The sequence below is a fragment of the Salvelinus sp. IW2-2015 genome, linkage group LG20 (assembly GCF_002910315.2).
Source record: "Salvelinus sp. IW2-2015 linkage group LG20, ASM291031v2, whole genome shotgun sequence".
In the NCBI taxonomy this organism is placed as follows: Eukaryota; Metazoa; Chordata; class Actinopteri; order Salmoniformes; family Salmonidae; genus Salvelinus; species Salvelinus sp. IW2-2015.
The window spans coordinates 43,554,707-43,574,617 of record NC_036860.1 but is presented as its reverse complement, the minus strand read 5'-3'; the positions used below and the strand labels follow the sequence as shown (position 1 = coordinate 43,574,617).

Below are 19,911 nucleotides of genomic sequence, written 5' to 3'. Positions count from 1 at the left end.
TTTTTTTTTTTTGTAAATTGAAATTTGCTATCGTAAATGTTAGCAACACCTCCGCCTTTGCGGGATGCACGGGGGATATGGTCACTAGTGTAACCAGGAGGTGAGGCCTCATTTAACACAGTAAATTCATCAGGCTTAAGCCATGTTTCAGTCAGGCCAATCACATCAAGATTATGATCAGTGATTAGTTCATTGACTATAACTGCCTTTGAAGTGAGGGATCTAACATTAAGTAACCCTATTTTGAGATGTGAGGTATCACGATCTCTTTCAATAATGGCAGGAATGGAGGAGGTCTTTATCCTAGTGAGATTGCTAAGGCAATCATATGGAAAATATCTTATTTTATTTCAGCACATGAAACATTACTTGTTTTATATTTGTGTTCAGTGTAGTTTATCTACTTTTTTTACCACTACATCACTGGACCCAAGCAACCCACACCGTGTAAGGTGCAAAAAATGAGTCAGACTTTGACATTGGAAGCATGGGTGAGTTGGCCCTGAAGAGCCACATGAAGGGGAAAAGACCAACGCTGCATCTTGCGCTGGCGGCAGTTATGCATGTGACTTTTCTTTTTCTCTGCAACAACCTCTAGAGCTTTTTTGCCGAATGCCTCATTCAGGGTGCCTACGATGTTCCGCTTTATCAAGTGGCAGCCATGCTCCTGCCGTTCACGTTCCGTTTTCCTCACGTAGCCCACCCGACCGGCGACACTTAAGCTGCCAGTCGGAAGCAGGATGCTTTTTCGTAACTATTAAGTAGTAGATTCCCAAATGCCCAATAAAGTCATTGTGCTGTACTTGTGTAGAAATGTGTTCACCAGTAGGCAAAATCATCAGTACTGACTTACCACTCATGGTAGTGAAACAACATATTATTGAGTACAACTTGTAAGGTAGTGATGAATACTACGTTTTTCCCCCATGAGGCTACTGCCAGCTGGTGACAACTAGAAACAATTTCATAGTAATATGAACTATTACAAACTAATGGGCCTTGAAAATAAATATTAGTGCTTGAAAAGATACGTAAGTCCTTGAATTTGACTTGCCACTGTCTGTACGAACCCTGCTCCAAGCAAAACAGATTTTCACATTTGTAGCCAAACACATTCAAGGGTACCTTCAAAACTACCAAACTGACAGTCCCATTCCTGACAGCATACTGGGCAGACCTATTGACTAATGTCATGAGCAGAGTCTTGAAGTAAGAGGTGTGACACTTAGACTCTCTGAAATACACTGTGACAGAGGATGAGGCCATGGGCCCCTCCAAAGTTGACATTGGGTTTTCAAAATGTAAGGTGCTAAAACGAGCGTCTAGCAAAGTGAGTGGGCGAAGGATTTTTGCGTTTGAGTGACAAAGAAGTGCCTCCAGGTGTTGAGGCTGATGCTCAAAACCCCAATAAAGTCCAGTTTTGTGACGAAAGGCTACTTGTCTTGTCCCACAACAGATGACAAGGACTCCTGAAGCATGTGAGCGAAAATTCAAACGTCTCCTCACACTTAGTTGACCTGAAGAGTGTTTCTGGGGCATGATGTGACGATGCCCAGAGGCAGTTGAAGTTCTTCATACAGCAGGAGGTGTTGAGACATCACTGTCTGTTCAGCGAGTATGATCCGCAGAGAACTRCTCTGGACACCTTTTCTTTTTAGAGCGTCTGAAGGGTATAGAAAACAACGGAGACCTGTGGCCAGTAACTCAAATTGTCCTTGTGTTCTCCCATGGACAGGCCTCGGCAGTCAACTCCGCTCTCACTGTTGTCAAAAAAAAAGGCGCAGTCCTCCACAGCACAGACTGGTGTATGACTCTTTTAGCGAATGCAGGAGGACTAAAGAATGTCAACATAACGCCACCAATTATCTTTCTGCAAATCAGCAAGGCAGAAATATCAAGACTACCTAGATGCACAGCAGGACCACGAAACGGGAGGGAACAAGAGATGCCTGGAAAAGGACAACTCTTGCAAAAATACATGGAAAGGGTAGCTGCAGAGGTGGAGACCTCAGTCCTGAGAATGCATAATCATGTTCAACAGTTTCCAAAGTTCAATAGAAGATAAAAAGGCTTCGCTTACTGGATTGTTGTGAGCACTCACTTGCTCAATGAGTATGTTTACATGCACATAATAATGTGATTGTGGCTAGATAGTCAGCTTTATAATAGTTTGATTAAAACGTTTACATGCTTTGTAAGAATAACTTTCCATAATCTTGTTTACATGGACACATCTGAAGTCAGGCTACCTGATGGCACGCTGATAAATGCAGAAAATCGTCATTCAAAATAAATGTTCTACCACAGAGTACGTTATTTTTGGGAAGCATATTTGATTGAGTTTGAAGACGATTTTGGTCTGTCCTACAATAAAGTAGTTTTATTGTTGTCATAGTTTAAAACTTACTCAATCATGTTGATCTCATTGACTGTCCTGATCTTTAATCCATAGCTGAATTTTTTTATGGATTTGAGTTCTCCAGCAATTTGTGGCTTCAAATTATTGCTGCTACAGTTTATAAATAAAACAATTCACATATTGTGATATCAATTAAACAATGTGACATGGCATCTGTAAAGTTCTTAAGTAAAAATACTTTAAAGTACTACTTAAGTAGTTTTGGGGAGTATCTGTACTTTTATATTTCTGACAACTTTTACTTCACTACATTCCTAAATAATGTAATTTTTACTCCATTTTCCCTGACACCCGTTTTGACAGAAATGGTCCAATTCACGCACTTATCAAGAGAACATCCCTGGTCATCCCTACTGCCTCTGGTCTGGCRGATTCACGAAACACATGCTTTGTTTGTAAATTATGTCTGAGTGTTGCAGTGTGCCCCTGGCTATTCGTCAATTACAAATATATATATTTGTGCCCTCTGGTTTGTTTTAATATAAGGAATTTGAAATGGATTATACTTTTACTTTTGATGCTTAAGTACATTTTAGCAATTCTATTTACTTTTGATACTTAAGTATTTGGTTTTAAGTATACTTAAGGCTTTAACACAAGTAATATTTTACTGGGTGACTTTCAATTTGACTTGAGTCATTTTATATTAAGGTATCTTAACTTTTACCCCAGTATGACAATTGAGTACTTTTCAACCACTTTTTCCACAACTAGAAACAATTGCGTAATAGGAACTACTACAAATGTATGGTCCTGAAATAAATATTAGTGCTTGGGAAAAGTACTTATTCCTTGAATTTGACTTGCCACTGTCTACAAACCCCGAGTCATTTTGAAGCCTTGTTCCATTGTTTACCTCTTAACTACACCATTCATGTTAAATCCCTCTGGGTTACCAGTCGAGGCACTAAATTGTCGATATACATTCAGTGACAAAGAATTGTCTTGTTGGCTTCTTTTCCTCTCGTGCAGATATGGAGAGAGAAACCTTGCTTTCACTGTTGCCAGTTTCTCTGGTGATGACAAAGAGGATGTGACTAAGAAGGTGACCAGCGCTGTCGAGAGGGTGACATCTGACTACCACTCCTGTTCCTCCTCAGACGAGGATAGTGGCCTCAGAGAAACCCGTCCTCCCCCTACCTTCCCTCAAAATYGCCATAAATACCAGGTACAACCAGTAACGAACATAGTCGTGTTCCATACAGTCTTGTCTGAATACCTCCTTGGTCGGCTCTGACAATGGGGGAAATATAATTGAAATTGACCCATGTTTTATTGTTCAAAGGTGATCTACCCAGCTACTCCTTTGTGGCGTCCTCCAGTGCCCAAGCAGAAGATGTGGCCGGGTAAGGGATATAATGGACGTCCACGTCCTCCTCACTATGACTTCAGAACCCAAGGTAGACCTACCCAGCCCTTCAGACACAACGACTGGGCCCCACCTGGCCACAGAAGGTGGCACGGATACTGGGGTGGCACTCCAGGCCTGGCTCACTGTTAGGGACCACTGTAGCAAGTGTTGCTGTTAGTGTTAGCCTGTTCCAGGTTCCCTGAGCTGTGAAAGGGTGACCACTAGAGCAAGCAATATAGTTCTTGTTGGAGGAGAATGAGAGGGCAAACTAAAATTCACTAACATGACTGACCACATTTTAAAAAACTATTTTAGTAGTTTAATAGTCACTCTGGAAACTCTTGAATTTGTTTAATTTTTTTTGTTTGATAAGAACATTAACTCTTTGCACTTTAGATCATTTGTAATCATGTGAGTAAAGGAATCTACAGTTGTAATGGAGAAGGAATTTGTATTTTCATGTATTTTATAGCTATGAAGATATATGTACTGTATTTATATTTGATGGATAATTGTCTGTTACCTACTGTACTGTCCATCAGTTATGTTCTAATGAGAATTTTTTATTTATACAGTTTACTCATGAATTGTGCCAACCTTAAATTATGAGACATTAAACAAATTTTCAAATCATACTCTGTTGCTGTTTTGATATATTTTACTGCAGTGTAATTTGAATGCTTGTTGCCTTCATCCCATAGGTTTACAGTAAACACCATAGTATATGCAAATACAATATGATTGTCTATGGCAGACAAATATTAATGTACATATTTGTATTACACCTGTTGAATTCAGATGTTCTGATCAAATGTGTGCACTGTCATTATAGACCATTGTAAAGCTTTTCACAACTATATTTTATAGCTTTAGCTTGTCTTGTTCTGTGTTTCAAAGTTGAACAGTAAATGTACTATTTCTATAACCATTGATTAGGAAGCTGTGTCCATTCACTGTTGTGAACGCATGTAATACGACAGGGGGCGTGAGTGTCTTCGAAAACACGACTTTGGTACCCTCCGGAAATCACGTGTCTAGACTCCAGCTCTCCTATAATGCACCTGCTGAGGCGTAGAGGGATCGGAGAGTTTTGATGCTTCGGGAGAGTGCTCTGACAGTCGGAAGCACCGCATAAGTTTATTTTTCACCTGTGTTTTGAAAGAAAATTATTGGAATAGACCGAAAGGAATGGATTTCACGATACCCCACCTCTGCTGTGTATTGATTAGTCTTATCGCAGGTAAGTTTGGCGTCCACCGGCTACTTWAAAAAAAATCCTACATTTTCATAAGCGCGGGCGAAAATGGGAGTGCTGGCGACGAGCAACATGCTAAAAAGTTAGATGTTTGCGAATAAAAGAACGAACTGGTTGTCTGTTCTATTGAATAACATGTAAAATAATGACTTTAGATTATACTAATTTGCTTACGCATGTTTTTACTTATAATATTGAAAATGGCTAGCTAGTTTACCATAGGAATTCAAACTAGCGTCAGCTAAATAACACTTGTCAAAATGTGATTACACCAAAATTATGTCATTGAATTCTGGAATCCCAAATGTAGGCGCACTGTGCTTAAAGTAACGTAGATAGTTATTATTGAAATGACTGGAAATGCGTTTGACTTGAATAACGTATATGTTTCAACACATGGCTTATTGAACTCACATATTATGGATAATATGCTAGAACAGTTTACATTTTTTTTTACAGTAAACATAGTTGCTAAATTGATATAGGTTGCATCGTGGTGAGAATGTTTTTCCCTACACGCTGCAAATTATTTTTTAACGCTACCTAGTTGTTTTTGTTTTGCAACTGGTAGTTAACACTCACACAATAGCCTGATCCGCCTTAAAACCTGTAAAGGGCTTCAAAGTGCTGCGTTTTCTGTCTGCCATCTGCCAAGACAATTTAAACTGTATTCCCCCCCTCCTGCGCTAGGCAGGAGTCCGAAGGTCTTTAAATGACTTGTAGGTGCTTTCTAAACCCAGCCAGAAATTAATCTTAATCACATGTTGGTCGCTGAGTATCGACCAGATTTATGTCCCTGAAATATATTGTTACTGTATGTGAGTGGGAACTTTCTACTATTAGACCAACAGTAAGTGTAGCCCATTTGGTATTAGTTTTCTTTTAGTCTCATGGATGGAAAACAGAGGGCCTAATTAGTTTTAATTCACAATCCTTCACCAGTTATTTGTTGAGGACTCATGTAGGTGGCTCTGATTGAGGCGTGTTAGATGCTATGGTATCATAAACGCTGCTTGAACTGTCTGGGAACTGTTGAAATGCTTTTTGCCTCTCACATCATCTAGTTGGGATGGAAATCACCCTCTTATCAGCAGGTCAGGAGATTCAGATGGGTTGTTAACATTGATTACCTATAAAACTAAACAATACAGCTAAAACGTTTGTCAACTGGGATGCACTTTAGACAGTGTGTATTATTGCTATTGGGGAGCTCACTGCTACAGGGGAATTCAGCACTCCTATTATTATTTGTGTGTAGCTTGTCGCTGTCCTGGAATTTCCACTGAAACCAGCCCCTCCCTCTCTCACCACAGAAGTGAAACTATGGTACTGTAGATGGATTGTGTTACTGTTAGTATCAGCCTGTGTTCTGTAGCTCAAAGGTTCCCTGCACTTTTAAAGTGGAGCTGCCACTGCGGATGGAGCCATGGTTAGGGCAATGATATTCCGCACCACTGGTTACTGATAAACCCCTGCAATAATGAAGTGCTTCGTTGACACAGGCAGGCACAACTCTTTCTGCTGTGTTAAAGCCCTGGCACAGTGAGGGTAATGTTTAAAGGTCTGGTTAGGGGTGTTGTTATACTTGCCCACCAGTGCATTTTTCTGTAATGCAATACGTTTTTGTACATGAGTAGAGGCTCATTACCATAATAATGGCTTCATGGGCTCATCATTTGGGGCGATGTCCTCTTCCAAATGGGGCGCATTTGGGGCGCTCATCCTCTTCCAAATGGCGATTCAATGCAACTAGGACATTTCTAGCCTATATGTTAAACTTCATGAAACTTTCATTTATTTTATTAGGTCGACCTAAATGCTTCAACAAAAACATTTACAAGTAAATATCATACTATATAAAGCAAAGGATGTATAGCAGGTTATAGTTAGTTTCCGGAGATGTGATGTAACTGTTTCTTAAAACCCTTCATATAGACTAGCTTTGCCTACTGAAACAAATAAGCTTTTACAGGGAGCTCAATGTCAAAGGTGATTCTCCTCTTTCCGAGGCTTGTGTCAAGACTGTGTCCAAGGCGCTTCTGTGTTTGTCATGTCAGAGACACATTCTCTATATCTTCTCCATAGTCCCTGACAGCCCTGTCTAGTCCTGGCTGCATTAAGCAGATGCCAGTAGACATCCTCCAGCCAGTCAGCACTTTGATGTTTGTGTGGGGCCTGGATGGTTATTTTCTCTGACACCTGAGGAGGTCTCCTGTAGAGCCAGCTCTGGTCCTCCTCCCCCTTCACCCCTGGCCTACTCTACCCCCCTTCATCCCTGGCTGTGGACTGGTCAGCGCTGAGTGAAGCTTGGGACATAGGRTAAGGTAAATGCAGAGCAGCGACTCAGAGTTCAGCAGACCAAGGATGTTGTTGTTACCTGATAAGCTTGCTGCACTCCACTCCCCGCTGGGAGCTCATTGCTAGGATACCTTTTCTAAACATGCAAATCAATTATAATTTGTCACATGGGCCGAGTACTACAGGTGTCAACTTTACAGTGAAATGCTTACTTACAGGCCCTTTCCCAACAATGCAGAATTGTTTCCCAACAATGCAGAACAAAAGGACAAATTTGCTAAATAAAATAGTAACACAATAAAATAACAATAATGAGGCTATATACAAGGATTACCGACACAGAGTCAATGTGCAGGAGTACAAGGTAGTTGTAGGTAGAGGTAAAAGTGACAAGGCAATCAGGATAGATGATAAACAGAGTAGCAGCAACGTATGTGAAGAGTGTGTTTGTGTGGGGTTTGTATTCTTGTGTTTGCGTGTGTGTGTTGAAGTGTCAGTGTAATGTGTGTGGGTAGAGCCCAGTGAGTGTGCAAGAGCCAGTGCAAAGAATTAAATTAACAGGTCAGTACTAATAGTCTGGGTAGCCATTTGATTACCTGTTCAGTAGATCCTGGGGCTGTCTCTGTTTATATTGGTCTGTCTGAAAGGATTCCTTTTGAGTCACTCATCAAATCAAAATTCTTAGAAACAAATGCATTTTTTAATGTTCACTTAGTCTATTGTTCGCTGATCATGACCAGGGTGAGGTTCTTTTGACCTAACTTAAACTCACCCTTTCCGGTTTCGACTCAGAAACAAGCATATCATAATGTAGTATCTCTAAAAGTATTATGGGGTTTCAGGCATCCAGCCAGCCTAGTTTTCAGTTCTGCTGTCTGAAAGAAATTGAGATATATTTGTTCAGGTAATAACACAATTGCACAAGAACATATCATTTTATATTTGATGGTTTGGAAAGTCTGGCCCTTGGACAAATCTAGAAAGCGACACGGTAAGAGCGATAAGAGAAGGCATCTCGTGTACTGTTCAACCTGCGCTATTGTCATGCATGGACCCAATGTAGACAAGCAGCTTTGGCTTGAGGTCATGATTTCACATTCAGTTCTCGTGACATGGCTGAAACAGTCCCATCCCTCCTCTCGCTTCAAATACGCTCTGGTAGCAGCCAGCTTCCCCTCCAAACCAAAATCTGCCTGCCCGGCCCCACTCACTCGGCCCGAAGCCCCATGCTTTATTAGAAAATAAAGCAAGAACACGTAGAGTCAGATTGCACTCCAGGGACACCGCTGCTGTGTCCTCCACAATCGAATGATGAGAACGAAGGCACATGAATATTCAGAGACCCAGGCGGACCCTAAATATTTTAACATGCCGAGTCGTGCAGGCTCCTTGTCGAGTGACGACTCTTGTTCACTCGTCTGCATGGGAGTGCGAAACGATGCTGATCCCTTAACCTGAACACATCCGCTAACCCTGTTCCTTTTTAAAAAATATAATACATTTTCGATTTAGAGAGTGAGTGGACCATTTTAAGGTGTGCCGATTGCATTCCGGACAATGATAATGATTTAATAGTAGCTTGTGTTTTCAAGCTCTGTTTTTAAAGGCTGGTGGTGAGGCCAATGTTTTCAGAGTTATTCCTTATTCACAGGTACTGGGAGCAAATAATTCTGCCTGCCACTGGGCCGGCATCCGAAGCACTACACAGAGAGATGTTGGTAGCCCTTCACTTGAACCCTCCTGGTCATTTTATATTAACAGATGGTGTTAGTAGTCATACCAAACTTGTTTGAACTTCTGGCCAATTATTGAAGAGTTGGTCGTCTTGACCATCAATGTTTTAATGAGGGCATAAAGTGATGTGTCACTGAGATGTGATTGGTAAGAGAAGGTGAGATTGGAATGGGGTCGTGCCAGGACAACAACCTCAACGTGAGCAAGACAAAGGAGACGATCGTGGACTACAGGAAAAGGAGGGCTGAACACGCCCCCATTCACATCGACGGGGCTGTAGTAGAGCGGGTCGAGAGTTTCTTGCTGTCCACATCGCCAACAAACTATCATGGTCCAAACCCACCAAGAAAGCCATGAAGAGGGCACGACAACGCCTTTCCCCCCTCAGGAGACGGAAAAGATTTTGCTTGGGTCCCCAGATCCTCAAAAAGATCTACAGCTGCACCATCGGGAGAATCCTGACCGGATGCATCACCGCCTGGTATGGCAAATGCTCGGCATCCGACCGCAAGGCGCTACAGAGGGTAGTGTGTACGGCCCAGTACATCACTGGAACCAAGCTTCCTGCCATCCAGGACCTATTATACTAGGCGGTGTCAGAGGAAGGCCCCAAAAATGGTCAGACTCCAGTCACCCTCCAATCATAGACTGTTCTCTCTGCTACCGCCCGGCAAGCCATACCGGAGCGCCAAGTCTAGGTCCAAAAGGCTCCTTAACAGCTTCTACCCCCAAGCCATAAGACTGCTGAACAATGAATCAAATGGCCACCGGACTATTTACATTGACCCCCCCCCCCCTTTGTTTTTTACCCTGATGCTACTCGCTGTTTATTATCTATTCATAGTCACTTTACTAATTATCCCGACTACCCCCCCCCCCTCCCCCCCTCACATTGCCTCGGTACTGGTACCCCCTGCATATAGCCTCATTGTTATTTTATTGTGTTACTTTAGTTTATTTAGTAAATAATTTCTTCACTGCATTGTTGGTTAAGGGCTTGTAAGTAAGCATTTTGTGGTAAGGCCCTGTTGTACAATTTAATTTTATAAAACGTACTGAAACAGGGAGGGACTACCTGGACTAAAATAATCAGTCCTTTTATTTTTTGTAAAACGTTTATTGCTTGCCTAACGATCACAATCCAGATGTGCTAAGTTGGTGGATGTGCACTTGTGAACGGACCAGGAGGCAAGAATTCTCCTGCTCTCTCCCCCTCCCATAAATAAAAACAAGGCCACGGTGCTGCTGGTTCTCTCCACTCCCATCAGTCATCATGGGGCCGTCGGTCCGTTAAGATGATAAACACCCCACCACATGACTGGGCCACTCGATGTTCACATATGCACAGCCCCTCAACGCCCTCATCCCCTAATGAGGAATAATGGTCACCCTGATGGATAAATGGCTAACTGTGACAGAAACGGGATATTTCAAATAAATCTCTTTTGATATTTATCACACAAACTGCCCTACTGTAGATGAATGAATAGGCTAAAGGACCCAAGGAGCTTTCTCTTGCAGAACTTCTTTGCCAAATTTGGGCCATCTTTTGTTATCCACTTCTCTTTTATTTAAAGATGGCGCATGGATTTACTGTCAATGGCAGAATCCTGAGGTCAAATGTGCAGGTCTCTAAAAACCTTAAATATATCTGCCTATTTTTTCCTTTTATTCATTGATAGAATTTATGGTAGATTTTATCAAAGGGTGGGTCTAATGCTGATTGGTTAAAAGCGCATTCCAGCGGGTGTCTATTCCACAAGTTACCACCGGCGAAATCTATAACGTTAAAATGCCTATTTACTCTGTTCCATCTGACTGCGCAATCCACTGTCTCATCTGCCCAGGTAGGGAAGTTATAAACTTCATCTCCACTATAAAAAACCATCTAGACATTATCTCACATTTCTTTTCGACTAACATTTCGTTTTTCAACAGCAGAGATTTGTATRAACCTTGCTGTCTCTCTCCGAAATTTCCCACATTGTTTCAATTCGATCTCCAACTGTCCCATAGTAATGAACGTGTAGGGGTCGGGAYGAGAGGCAGGCATGCAGCGTTTCTCAGCCAGTCGAAATCATGATTCAGCTGGCATAATATTTATGGATATATACAAAGAAATGTCAATTAGAAAAAAAGGTAAAACGAAACGAAGTGCAGCTAGTTTGCAGTCTTTCCAGCTTCAGTTTGACGTTATTGTGTCCTAACTAGAGGTCGACAGATTATGATTTTTCAACACCGATACCGATTATTGGAGGACAAAAAAAGCCGATACCAATTAATTGGGCGATTTTAAATGTTGATTTTTTAAAAATTATTATTTATTTATTTATTTGTAATAATGACAATTACAACAATACTGAATGAACACTTATTTTAACTTAATATAATACATCAATAAAATCAATTTAGCCTCAAATAAATAATGAGACATGTTCAATTTGGTTTAAATAATGCAAAAACGAAATGTTAGAGAAGAAAGTAAAAGTGCAATATGTGCCATGTAAAAAGCTAACGTTTAAGTTCCTTGCTCAGAACATGAGAACATATGAAAGCTGGTGGTTCCTTTTAACATGAGTCTTCAATATTCCCAGGTAAGAAGTTTTAGGTTGTAGTTATTATATATTTCTCTCTATACCATTTTCTATTTCATATACCTTTGACTATTGGATGTTCTTATAGGCACTTTAGTATTGACAGTGTAACAGTATAGCTTCCGTCCCTCTCCTCGCTCCTACCTGGGCACGAACCAGGAACACATCGACAACAGCCACCCTCGAAGCAGCRTTACCCATGCAGAGCAAGGGGAACAACTACTCCAAGTCTCAGAGCGAGTGACGTTTGAAACGCTATTAGCGCGCACCCCGCTAACTAGCTAGCCATTTCACATCGGTTACACCAGCCTAATCTCGGGAGTTGATAGGCTTGAATTCATAAACATCAGAGCTGCTGGCAAAACGCACGAAAGTGCTGTTTGAATGAATGCTTACGAGCCTGCTGGTGCCCACCATCGCTCAGTCAGACTGCTCTATCAAATCATAGACTTAATTATAACATAATAACACACAGAAATACGAGCCTTAGGTCATTAATATGGTCGAATCCGGAAACTATCATCTCGAAAACAAAACATTTATTCTTTCAGTGAAATACGGAACCGTTCCGTATTTTATCTAACGGGTGGCATCCATCAGTCTAAATATTCCTGTTACATTGCACAACCTTCAATGTTATGTCATAATTACGGAAAATTCTGGCAAATTAGTTCGCAACGAGCCAGGCGGCCCAAACTGTAGCATATACCCTGACTCTGCGTGCAATGAAGGCAAGAGAAGTGACACAATTTCACCTGGTTAATATTGCCTACTAACCTGGATTTCTTTTAGCTAAATATGCAGGTTAAAAAATATATACTTCTGTGTATTGATTTTAAGAAAGGCATGGATGTTTATGGTTAGGTACACGTTGGAGCAACGACAGTCATTTTTCGCGAATGCGCACTGCATCGATTATATGCAACGCAGGACACGCTAGATAAGCTAGTAATATAATCAACCATGTGTAGTTATAACTAGTGATTATGATTGATTGATTGTTTTTTTTATAAGATAAGTTTAATGCTAGCTAGCAACTTACCATCTTGAATCCAAGATGGCGTAGCAGTCGGACGTGTGTTTGTATTGTCCTGTATTGTCCTGTCGCGTGTAAATAGTAAATAGTCTTYGTATTTTTCGTATAMATTTCGTATATATTTTAATTTCACTTTCCATCTAGGAACTGAATATACATTCCTACATTCCGCCTCACCCAATGTGGTACGGACCTGCTATTTTTTTTATACTTTAGAACCGTAACCCCAAGCAGAAGCTAGCCAGATAACTAGCTACTAGCTAGTAGTCAGTTAGCCACTGCTGCGGTCTTCACCCTCAACTCGGACACAGCCAGCTTCAATACCGGGGGACCAATACCTGCCAGGCTGCAAGCCGATATCAACCCAGAGCATATAGGACTGCTTTTTCTCTACCACATCACCGGATTCCTGACGCAAGCTCTGGACAATTACACCGTATCATCACAGCTAGCTAGCTGCAACCGAGTGGCTACTACTGGCTAACACCTCGTCCCGAAGCAAGCACCAGTTAGCCTTGAGCTAGCCTCGAGCTAGGCCCATCTGCCGGCTAGCTGCAAGCGCGAATCAACCCAGAGCATATAGGACTGCTTTTTCTCTACACACACCGGATTCCTGACGCAAGCTCTGGACAATTACACCGTATCATCACAGCTAGCTAGCTGCAACCGAGTGGCTACTACTGGCTAACACCTCTGTCCCGAAGCAAGCACCAGTTAGCCTTGAGCTAGCCTCGAGCTAGGCCCATCTGCCGGCTAGCTGAAGAGCTAGCGCCACTGCCACTGCCACGAAGCTAGCACCAGTTAGCAAACACAATTCTACAATTCACAACCTCTCTTTCGCCATCTGGCTTGGATTCTCTGTCGACACAACCACGTCTGAGCAGACCCCTCCGTCTGAGCAGCCACCCCCCGGGCTACTAACTTAAACGCCGCGTGCTAGCTTAGTGGAGGCCTCCTCTGCTCCATCTACGGCTGCCCCCTGGACACTATGATCACTTGGCTACATAGCTGATGCATGCTGACTGTCCATTAATTTCACGGTACTCCATTCTGTTTATTTGTGTTTTATCTGTCGGCTCTGTGCTTTAACTCAGGATCTGTGTGAGTTAATCCGACCCTTTCTGCCTAGTCGTGCCCATTTTTACCTGTTGTTGCTGTGTTAGACTAGCACCTGTTATTGCTGTGTTATCTCACCTGTTGTTTTAGCTAGCTCTCCCAATCAAGACCTGCAATCACTTTATGCCTTATTGTATGTCTCTCTCAAATATCAATATGCCTTGCATACTGTTGTTCAGGCTAGTTTTCATTATCATTGTTTGGTTTGCAATGGACCCTGTAGTTCCACTCTCCGTACCTCTGATACCCCCTTTGTCCACCCCCACACAGCGGTGACCTCACCCATTGAGACCAGCATGTCCAGAGATACAACCTCTCTTATCATCACCCAGTGCCTGGGCTTGCCTCCGCTGTACCGCGCCCCTCCATACCCCTGTCTGCACATTATGCCCAGAATCTATTCTACCACGCCCATAAATCTGCTCCTTTATTCTTTGTCCCCAACGCTCTAGGCGACCAGTTTTGATAGCCTTTAGCCGCACCCTCATCCTACTACTCCTCTGTCCTCGGGTGATGTGGAGGTAAACCCAGGCCCTGCATGTCCCCAGTCACCCTCATTTGTTGACTTCTGCGATCGAAAAAGCCTTGGCCTCATGCATGTCAACATCAGAAGCCTCCTCCCTAAGTTTGCCTTACTCACCGCTTTAGCACACTCTGCCAATCCTGATGTCCTTGCCGTGTCCGAATCCTGGCTTAGGAAGGCCACCAAAAATTCTGAGATTTCCATACCCAACTATAACACTTTCCTCAAGATAGAACTGCCAAAGGGGGAGGAGTTGCAATCTACTGCAGAGATAGCCTGCAAAGTTCTGTCATACTTTCCAGGTCTATGCCCAAACAGTTCGAACTTCTAATTTTAAAAATTAATCTCTCCAGAAATAAGTCTCTCACTGTTGCGCCTGCTACCGACCCCCCTCAGCTCCCAGCTGTGCCCTGGACACCATCTGTGAATTGATCGCTCCCCATCTAGCTTCAGAGTTTGTTCTGTTAGGTGACCTAAACTGGGATATGCTTAACACCCGGCAGTCCTACAATCCAAGCTTGATGCCCTCAATCTCACACAAATCATCAAGGAACCCACCAGGTACAACCCTAAATCCGTAAACATGGGCACCCTAATAGACATTATCCTGACCAACCTGCCCTCCAAATACACCTCTGCTGTCTTCAATCAAGATCTCAGCGATCACTGCCTCATTGCCTGTATCCGCCACGGGTCGCGGTCAAACGACCACCCCTCATCACTGTCAAACGCTCCCTAAAACACTTCTGCGAGCAGGCCTTTCTAATCGACCTGGCCCGGGTACCCTGGAAGGATATTGACCTCATCCCGTCAGTTGAGGATGCCTGGTCATTCTTTAAATGTTACTTCCTCACCATATTAGACAAGCATGCTCCGTTCAAAAAATGCAGAACCAAGAACAGATATAGCCCTTGGTTCACTCCAGACCTGACTGCCCTCGACCAGCACAAAAACATCCTGTGGCGAACTGCAATAGCATCGAAGAGCCCCCGCGATATGCAACTGTTCAGGGAAGTCAGGACCAATACACGCAGTCAGTCAGGAAAGCAAAGGCCGCTTTTTCAAGCAGAAATTCGCATCCTGTAGCTCTAACCCAAAAAGTTCTGGGATACTGTAAAGTCCATGAAGGACAAGAGCACCTCCTCCCAGCTGCCCACTGCACTGAGGCTAGGTAACACGGTCACCACGAGAAAATCCGTGATAATCGAAGACTTCAACAAGCATTCTCAATGGCTGGCCATGCCTTCCTCCTGGCGACTCCACCTTGGCCAACAGCCCGCCCCCCCCCCGCTGCTACTCGCCCAAGCCTCCCCAGCTCTCCTTTACCCAAATCCAGATAGCAGATGTTCTGAAAGAGCTGGAAAACCTGGACCCATACACAATCAGCTGGGCTTGACATCTGGACCCCCTATTTCTGAAACTGTCCGCCGCCATTGTCGCACCCCTATTACCAGCCTGTTCAACCTCTCCTTCGTATCATCTGAGATCCCCAAGGATTGGAAAGCTGCCGCGGTCATCCCCCTCTTCAAAGGGGGAGACACCCTGGACCCAACTGTTACAGACCTATATCCATCCTGCCCTGCCTATCTAAGGTCTTCGAAGCCAAGTCAACAAACAGATCACTGACCATCTCGAATCCCACCGTACTTCTCCGCTGTGCAATCCGGTTTCCGAGCCGGTCACGGGTGCACCTCAGCCACGCTCAAGGTACTAAACGACATCATAACCGCCATCGATAAAGACATTACGTGCAGCCGTCTTCATCGACCTGGCCAAGGCTTTCGACTCTGTCAATCACCATATTCTTATCGGCAGACTCAGTAGCCTCGTTTTTCTAATGACTGCCTTGCCTGGTTCACCAACTACTTGCAGCAGAGTTCAGTGTGTCAAATCGGAGGGCATGTTGTCCGGGTCCTCTGGCAGTCTCTATGGGGGTACCACAGGGTTCAATTCTCGGCCGACTCTTTCTCTGTATACATCAATGATGTTGCTCTTGCTGCGGGCGATTCCTGATCCACCTCTACGCAGACGACACCATTCTATATACTTCCGGCCCTTCCTTGGACACTGTGCTATCTAACCTCCAAACGAGCTTCAATGCCATACAACACTCCTTCCGTGGCCTCCAACTGCTCTTAAACGCTAGTAAAACCAAATGCATGCTTTTCAACCGTTCGCTGCCTGCACCCGCACGCCCGCTAGCATCACCACCCTGGACGGTTCCGACCTAGAATATGTGGACATCTATAAGTACCTAGGTGTCTGGCTAGACTGCAAACTCTCCTTCCAGACTCATATCAAACATCTCCAATCCAAAATCAAATCAAGAACCGGTTTCTATTCCGCAACAAAGCCTCCTTCACTCACGCCGCCAAACTTACCCTAGTAAAACTGACTATCCTACCGATCCTCGACTTCGGCGACGTCATCTACAAAATAGCTTCCAACACTCTACTCAGCAAACTGGATGCAGTTTATCACAGTGCCATTCGTTTTGTTACTAAAGCACCTTATACGACCCACCACTGCGACCTGTATGCCCTAGTCGGCTGGCCCTCGCTACATGTTCGTCGTCAGACCCACTGGCTCCAGGTCATCTACAAGGCTATGCTAGGTAAAGTGCCGCCTTATCTCAGTTCACTGGTCACGATGGCTACACCCACCCGCAGCACGCGCTCCAGCAGGTGTATCTCACTGATCATCCCTAAAGCTAAAACCTCATTTGGACGCCTTTCCTTCCAGTTCTGCCTGCTGCGGACTGGAACGAATTGCAAAAATCTCTGAAGTTGGAGACTTTTATCTCCCTCAACAACTTTAAAAATCTGCTATCCGAGCAGCTAACCGATCGCTGCAGCTGTACATAGTCCACTGAAACTACCCACCCAATTTACCTACCTCACCCCCCATACTGCTTTATTTATTTACTTTCTGCTCTTTTGCACACCAGTATCTCTTCTTGCACATGATCATCTGATGATCTATCACTCCAGTGTTAATCTGCTAATTGTAATTATTCGATTTTATTGCCTACCTCATGCCTTTTGCACACATTGTATATAGATTCTCTTTTTTTCTACCATGTTATTGACTTGTTTATTGTTTACTCCATGTGTAACTCTGTGTTGTCTGTTCACACTGCTATGCTTTATCTTGGCCAGGTCGCAGTTGCAAATGAGAACTTGTTCTCAACTAGCCTACCTGGTTAAATAAAGGTGAAATAAATAAAAAACCTTGGCTTCTTACTGCATCCGCGTAACAGGCGGACTCCTCGTGAGGCAGGTGGTTAGAGCGTTGGACTAGTTAACCGTAAGGTTGCAAGATTGAATCCCTGAGCTGTAAAAATCTGTCGTTCTGCCCCTGAACAAGGCAGTTAACCCACCATTCCTAGGCCGTCATTGAAAATAAGAATGTGTTCTTAACTGACTTGCCTAGTTAAGTAAAGGTGTAAAATAAAAATTGGCTAAATCGGCGTCCAAATTTACCGATTTCCGATTGTTMTGAAAACTTGAAATCGGCCCTAATTAATCCGCCATTCCGATTAATCGGTCGACCTCTAGTCCTAACGAGAGAACACATTTTCTATGCCAGGCGAAATCGTGCCTCATTAGCTCATTGTTATGGATGTATCCAAATTAATGCCTCCAGAAAACAGCTTAAACAAATGCAGCTACTGTTGTTATTGTCTGCACTGTTTGATGTGACTGTAAGGCTTCGATCACACCGACAGCGTCATTGCATTTTKGTACACCAGAATTACATTGATTTACAWTAAACGCTGCGTTTGCCTTGCAGCATTGCGTTGCAGAGGCAGTTGCGAACCAATAGAACGAACCACCAGCCGGCTTGGGTAGCAACCCTAGATTTGTGTCGGGACTTTATCTTGTGGAAGGATGAAATAGGATGAATAATGTCAGTCATATGTTGGTAACCCGTTGTATAAAAGTGATAATGCCCGAGAAGCCGGTGTTTGGAGGATATATGGACTTTGTCTCTGGCCTAACAACACCTGTGCCACTATATCCTCCAAACACGGGCTTCTCGGGCATTATCACTTAAAGGTAGGCCTACACAATGGATCTGAAACTTAAAAGATGCTGTTAATAGCTTGTGGAGTGAGACAAACATAATCCTTTCTAGATTGTTTGTGTTCAGTCTGAGAAGACGGCAAACCTCAAGACAACACACAATGTACAGGTAACTGCCAACATAATGGAAACACTTGAGTAAATGAGGGATACAACATATATTGAATGCAGGTGCTTCCACACAGGTCTAGCTCCTGAGTTAGTAAGTAATTAACATCCCATCATGCTTAGGGTCATGTATAAAAATGGTGGGCAGGCCAATATTTTGGCAAGAGATGACAATGCCCCCATCCACAGGGCATGAATGGTCATTGAATGGTTTGGTAAGCATGAAAACGATGTAAGCCATATGCCATGGCCATCTCAGTCACCAGATCTTAGCCCAATTGAACACTTATGAGAGATTCTGGAGCGGCTCCTGAGACRGCGTTTTTCACCAACAAAACACCCCTCCAATAGAGTTCCAGACACTAAGCCATAGACATGTTGCATTGAAGCTGTTCTGGCTTGTGGCCCAACACCCTATTAAGATACTTTATGTTAGTGTTTCCTTTATTTTGGCATTTACCTGTACATTATTTTTGCCTATGAGAGGAGTGCTTTCACAAGCAAACAGATCAGTGAGGTCCCCAGCTGGCTGTCATATTAAGGCTCTTTGTGTTTGTTTAATCCTCTCAGGGAATGTTGCCTTTCTGAAGATGACGTTCATCAGTCCAGATGAAGTGTCTTCAGATGAGTAAAAGGAACAGGACTCACTTCTTTGGACAGGGTTAATTTCTAAACATAACTTCGGCCCAAAGGCTAAGGACAGCCCTTCCCGATCCGATTATTATGTAAACCATCATTCTTTCTTTGGTTTAACTGAGGTTATTCGGCTTATTAAGGACATTCATGTACATGATTCTAGTATTCTAGGTTAATACAGGTCTCTTCCTTCGCTGTGCATGTTGGACCACCTCAGTGTGATGGTACACAATGCGACAGGCCTTGCCCCAGGGTTCTGCATCTGCAGGTGTTTGTGAGCAGTCAGTTAGCTACCTGCCAGCTAGATCCTGACCAGGTCTCTCTTGCTCAAAAAAAGACTAACCCGGAAAAATAAAGATGGAATAAAAATATAATAAAATAGGTTCCACAGAAGACTACCTCTAACTATTCCCTGRCATATTCAAAGCAAGAACCCCAGCCATGCAGTCATTGAGCAGCCTTTTAAGGTGTGTGTACTATTGTTAACATGTCCACACATTGTCTTTTACACAGCATAGGCTATTATATATAATATGATAATACTCTCTTCCAGCGGTAAGCCCCTCTCCCACTAAGAACAGCTAATTGCAAGTCTAATCTTAAAATATGGCTCAGAAAATAAGCAGCACAGGCAGGTGGGGCTGGATTAAAGAGGGGAAGGGGGAGTTGAAGCAGCTGTTGGAGGAGCCATTTTTAGCGCCTGTATCTCATTGAGAAACATTATGCATTGTTGACTGGCAGCACACGGGGGAGAAA

The 19,911-nt window shown here is 43.3% G+C and overlaps 2 protein-coding genes across 2 annotated transcripts in view; both read left to right on the top strand.

Moving 5' to 3' along the window:
* LOC111981881 (protein BTG3) overlaps positions 1-4,406 on the top strand; it is a 17,288-nt gene extending 12,882 nt beyond the window's left edge. Inside the window, exons 4-5 of the mRNA XM_024013369.2 lie at positions 3,392-3,587; positions 3,705-4,406. Coding sequence (XP_023869137.1) covers positions 3,392-3,587; positions 3,705-3,920 — 412 coding nt within the window. The 3' untranslated portion in view covers positions 3,921-4,406. The remainder of the gene's footprint in view (positions 1-3,391; positions 3,588-3,704) is intronic.
* A 442-nt stretch (positions 4,407-4,848) lies between these two features.
* LOC111980432 (coxsackievirus and adenovirus receptor homolog) overlaps positions 4,849-19,911 on the top strand; it is a 75,999-nt gene continuing 60,936 nt past the window's right edge. Inside the window, exon 1 of the mRNA XM_024011168.2 lies at positions 4,849-5,010. Within this exon, the coding sequence (XP_023866936.1) occupies positions 4,959-5,010 (52 nt within the window). The 5' untranslated portion in view covers positions 4,849-4,958. The remainder of the gene's footprint in view (positions 5,011-19,911) is intronic.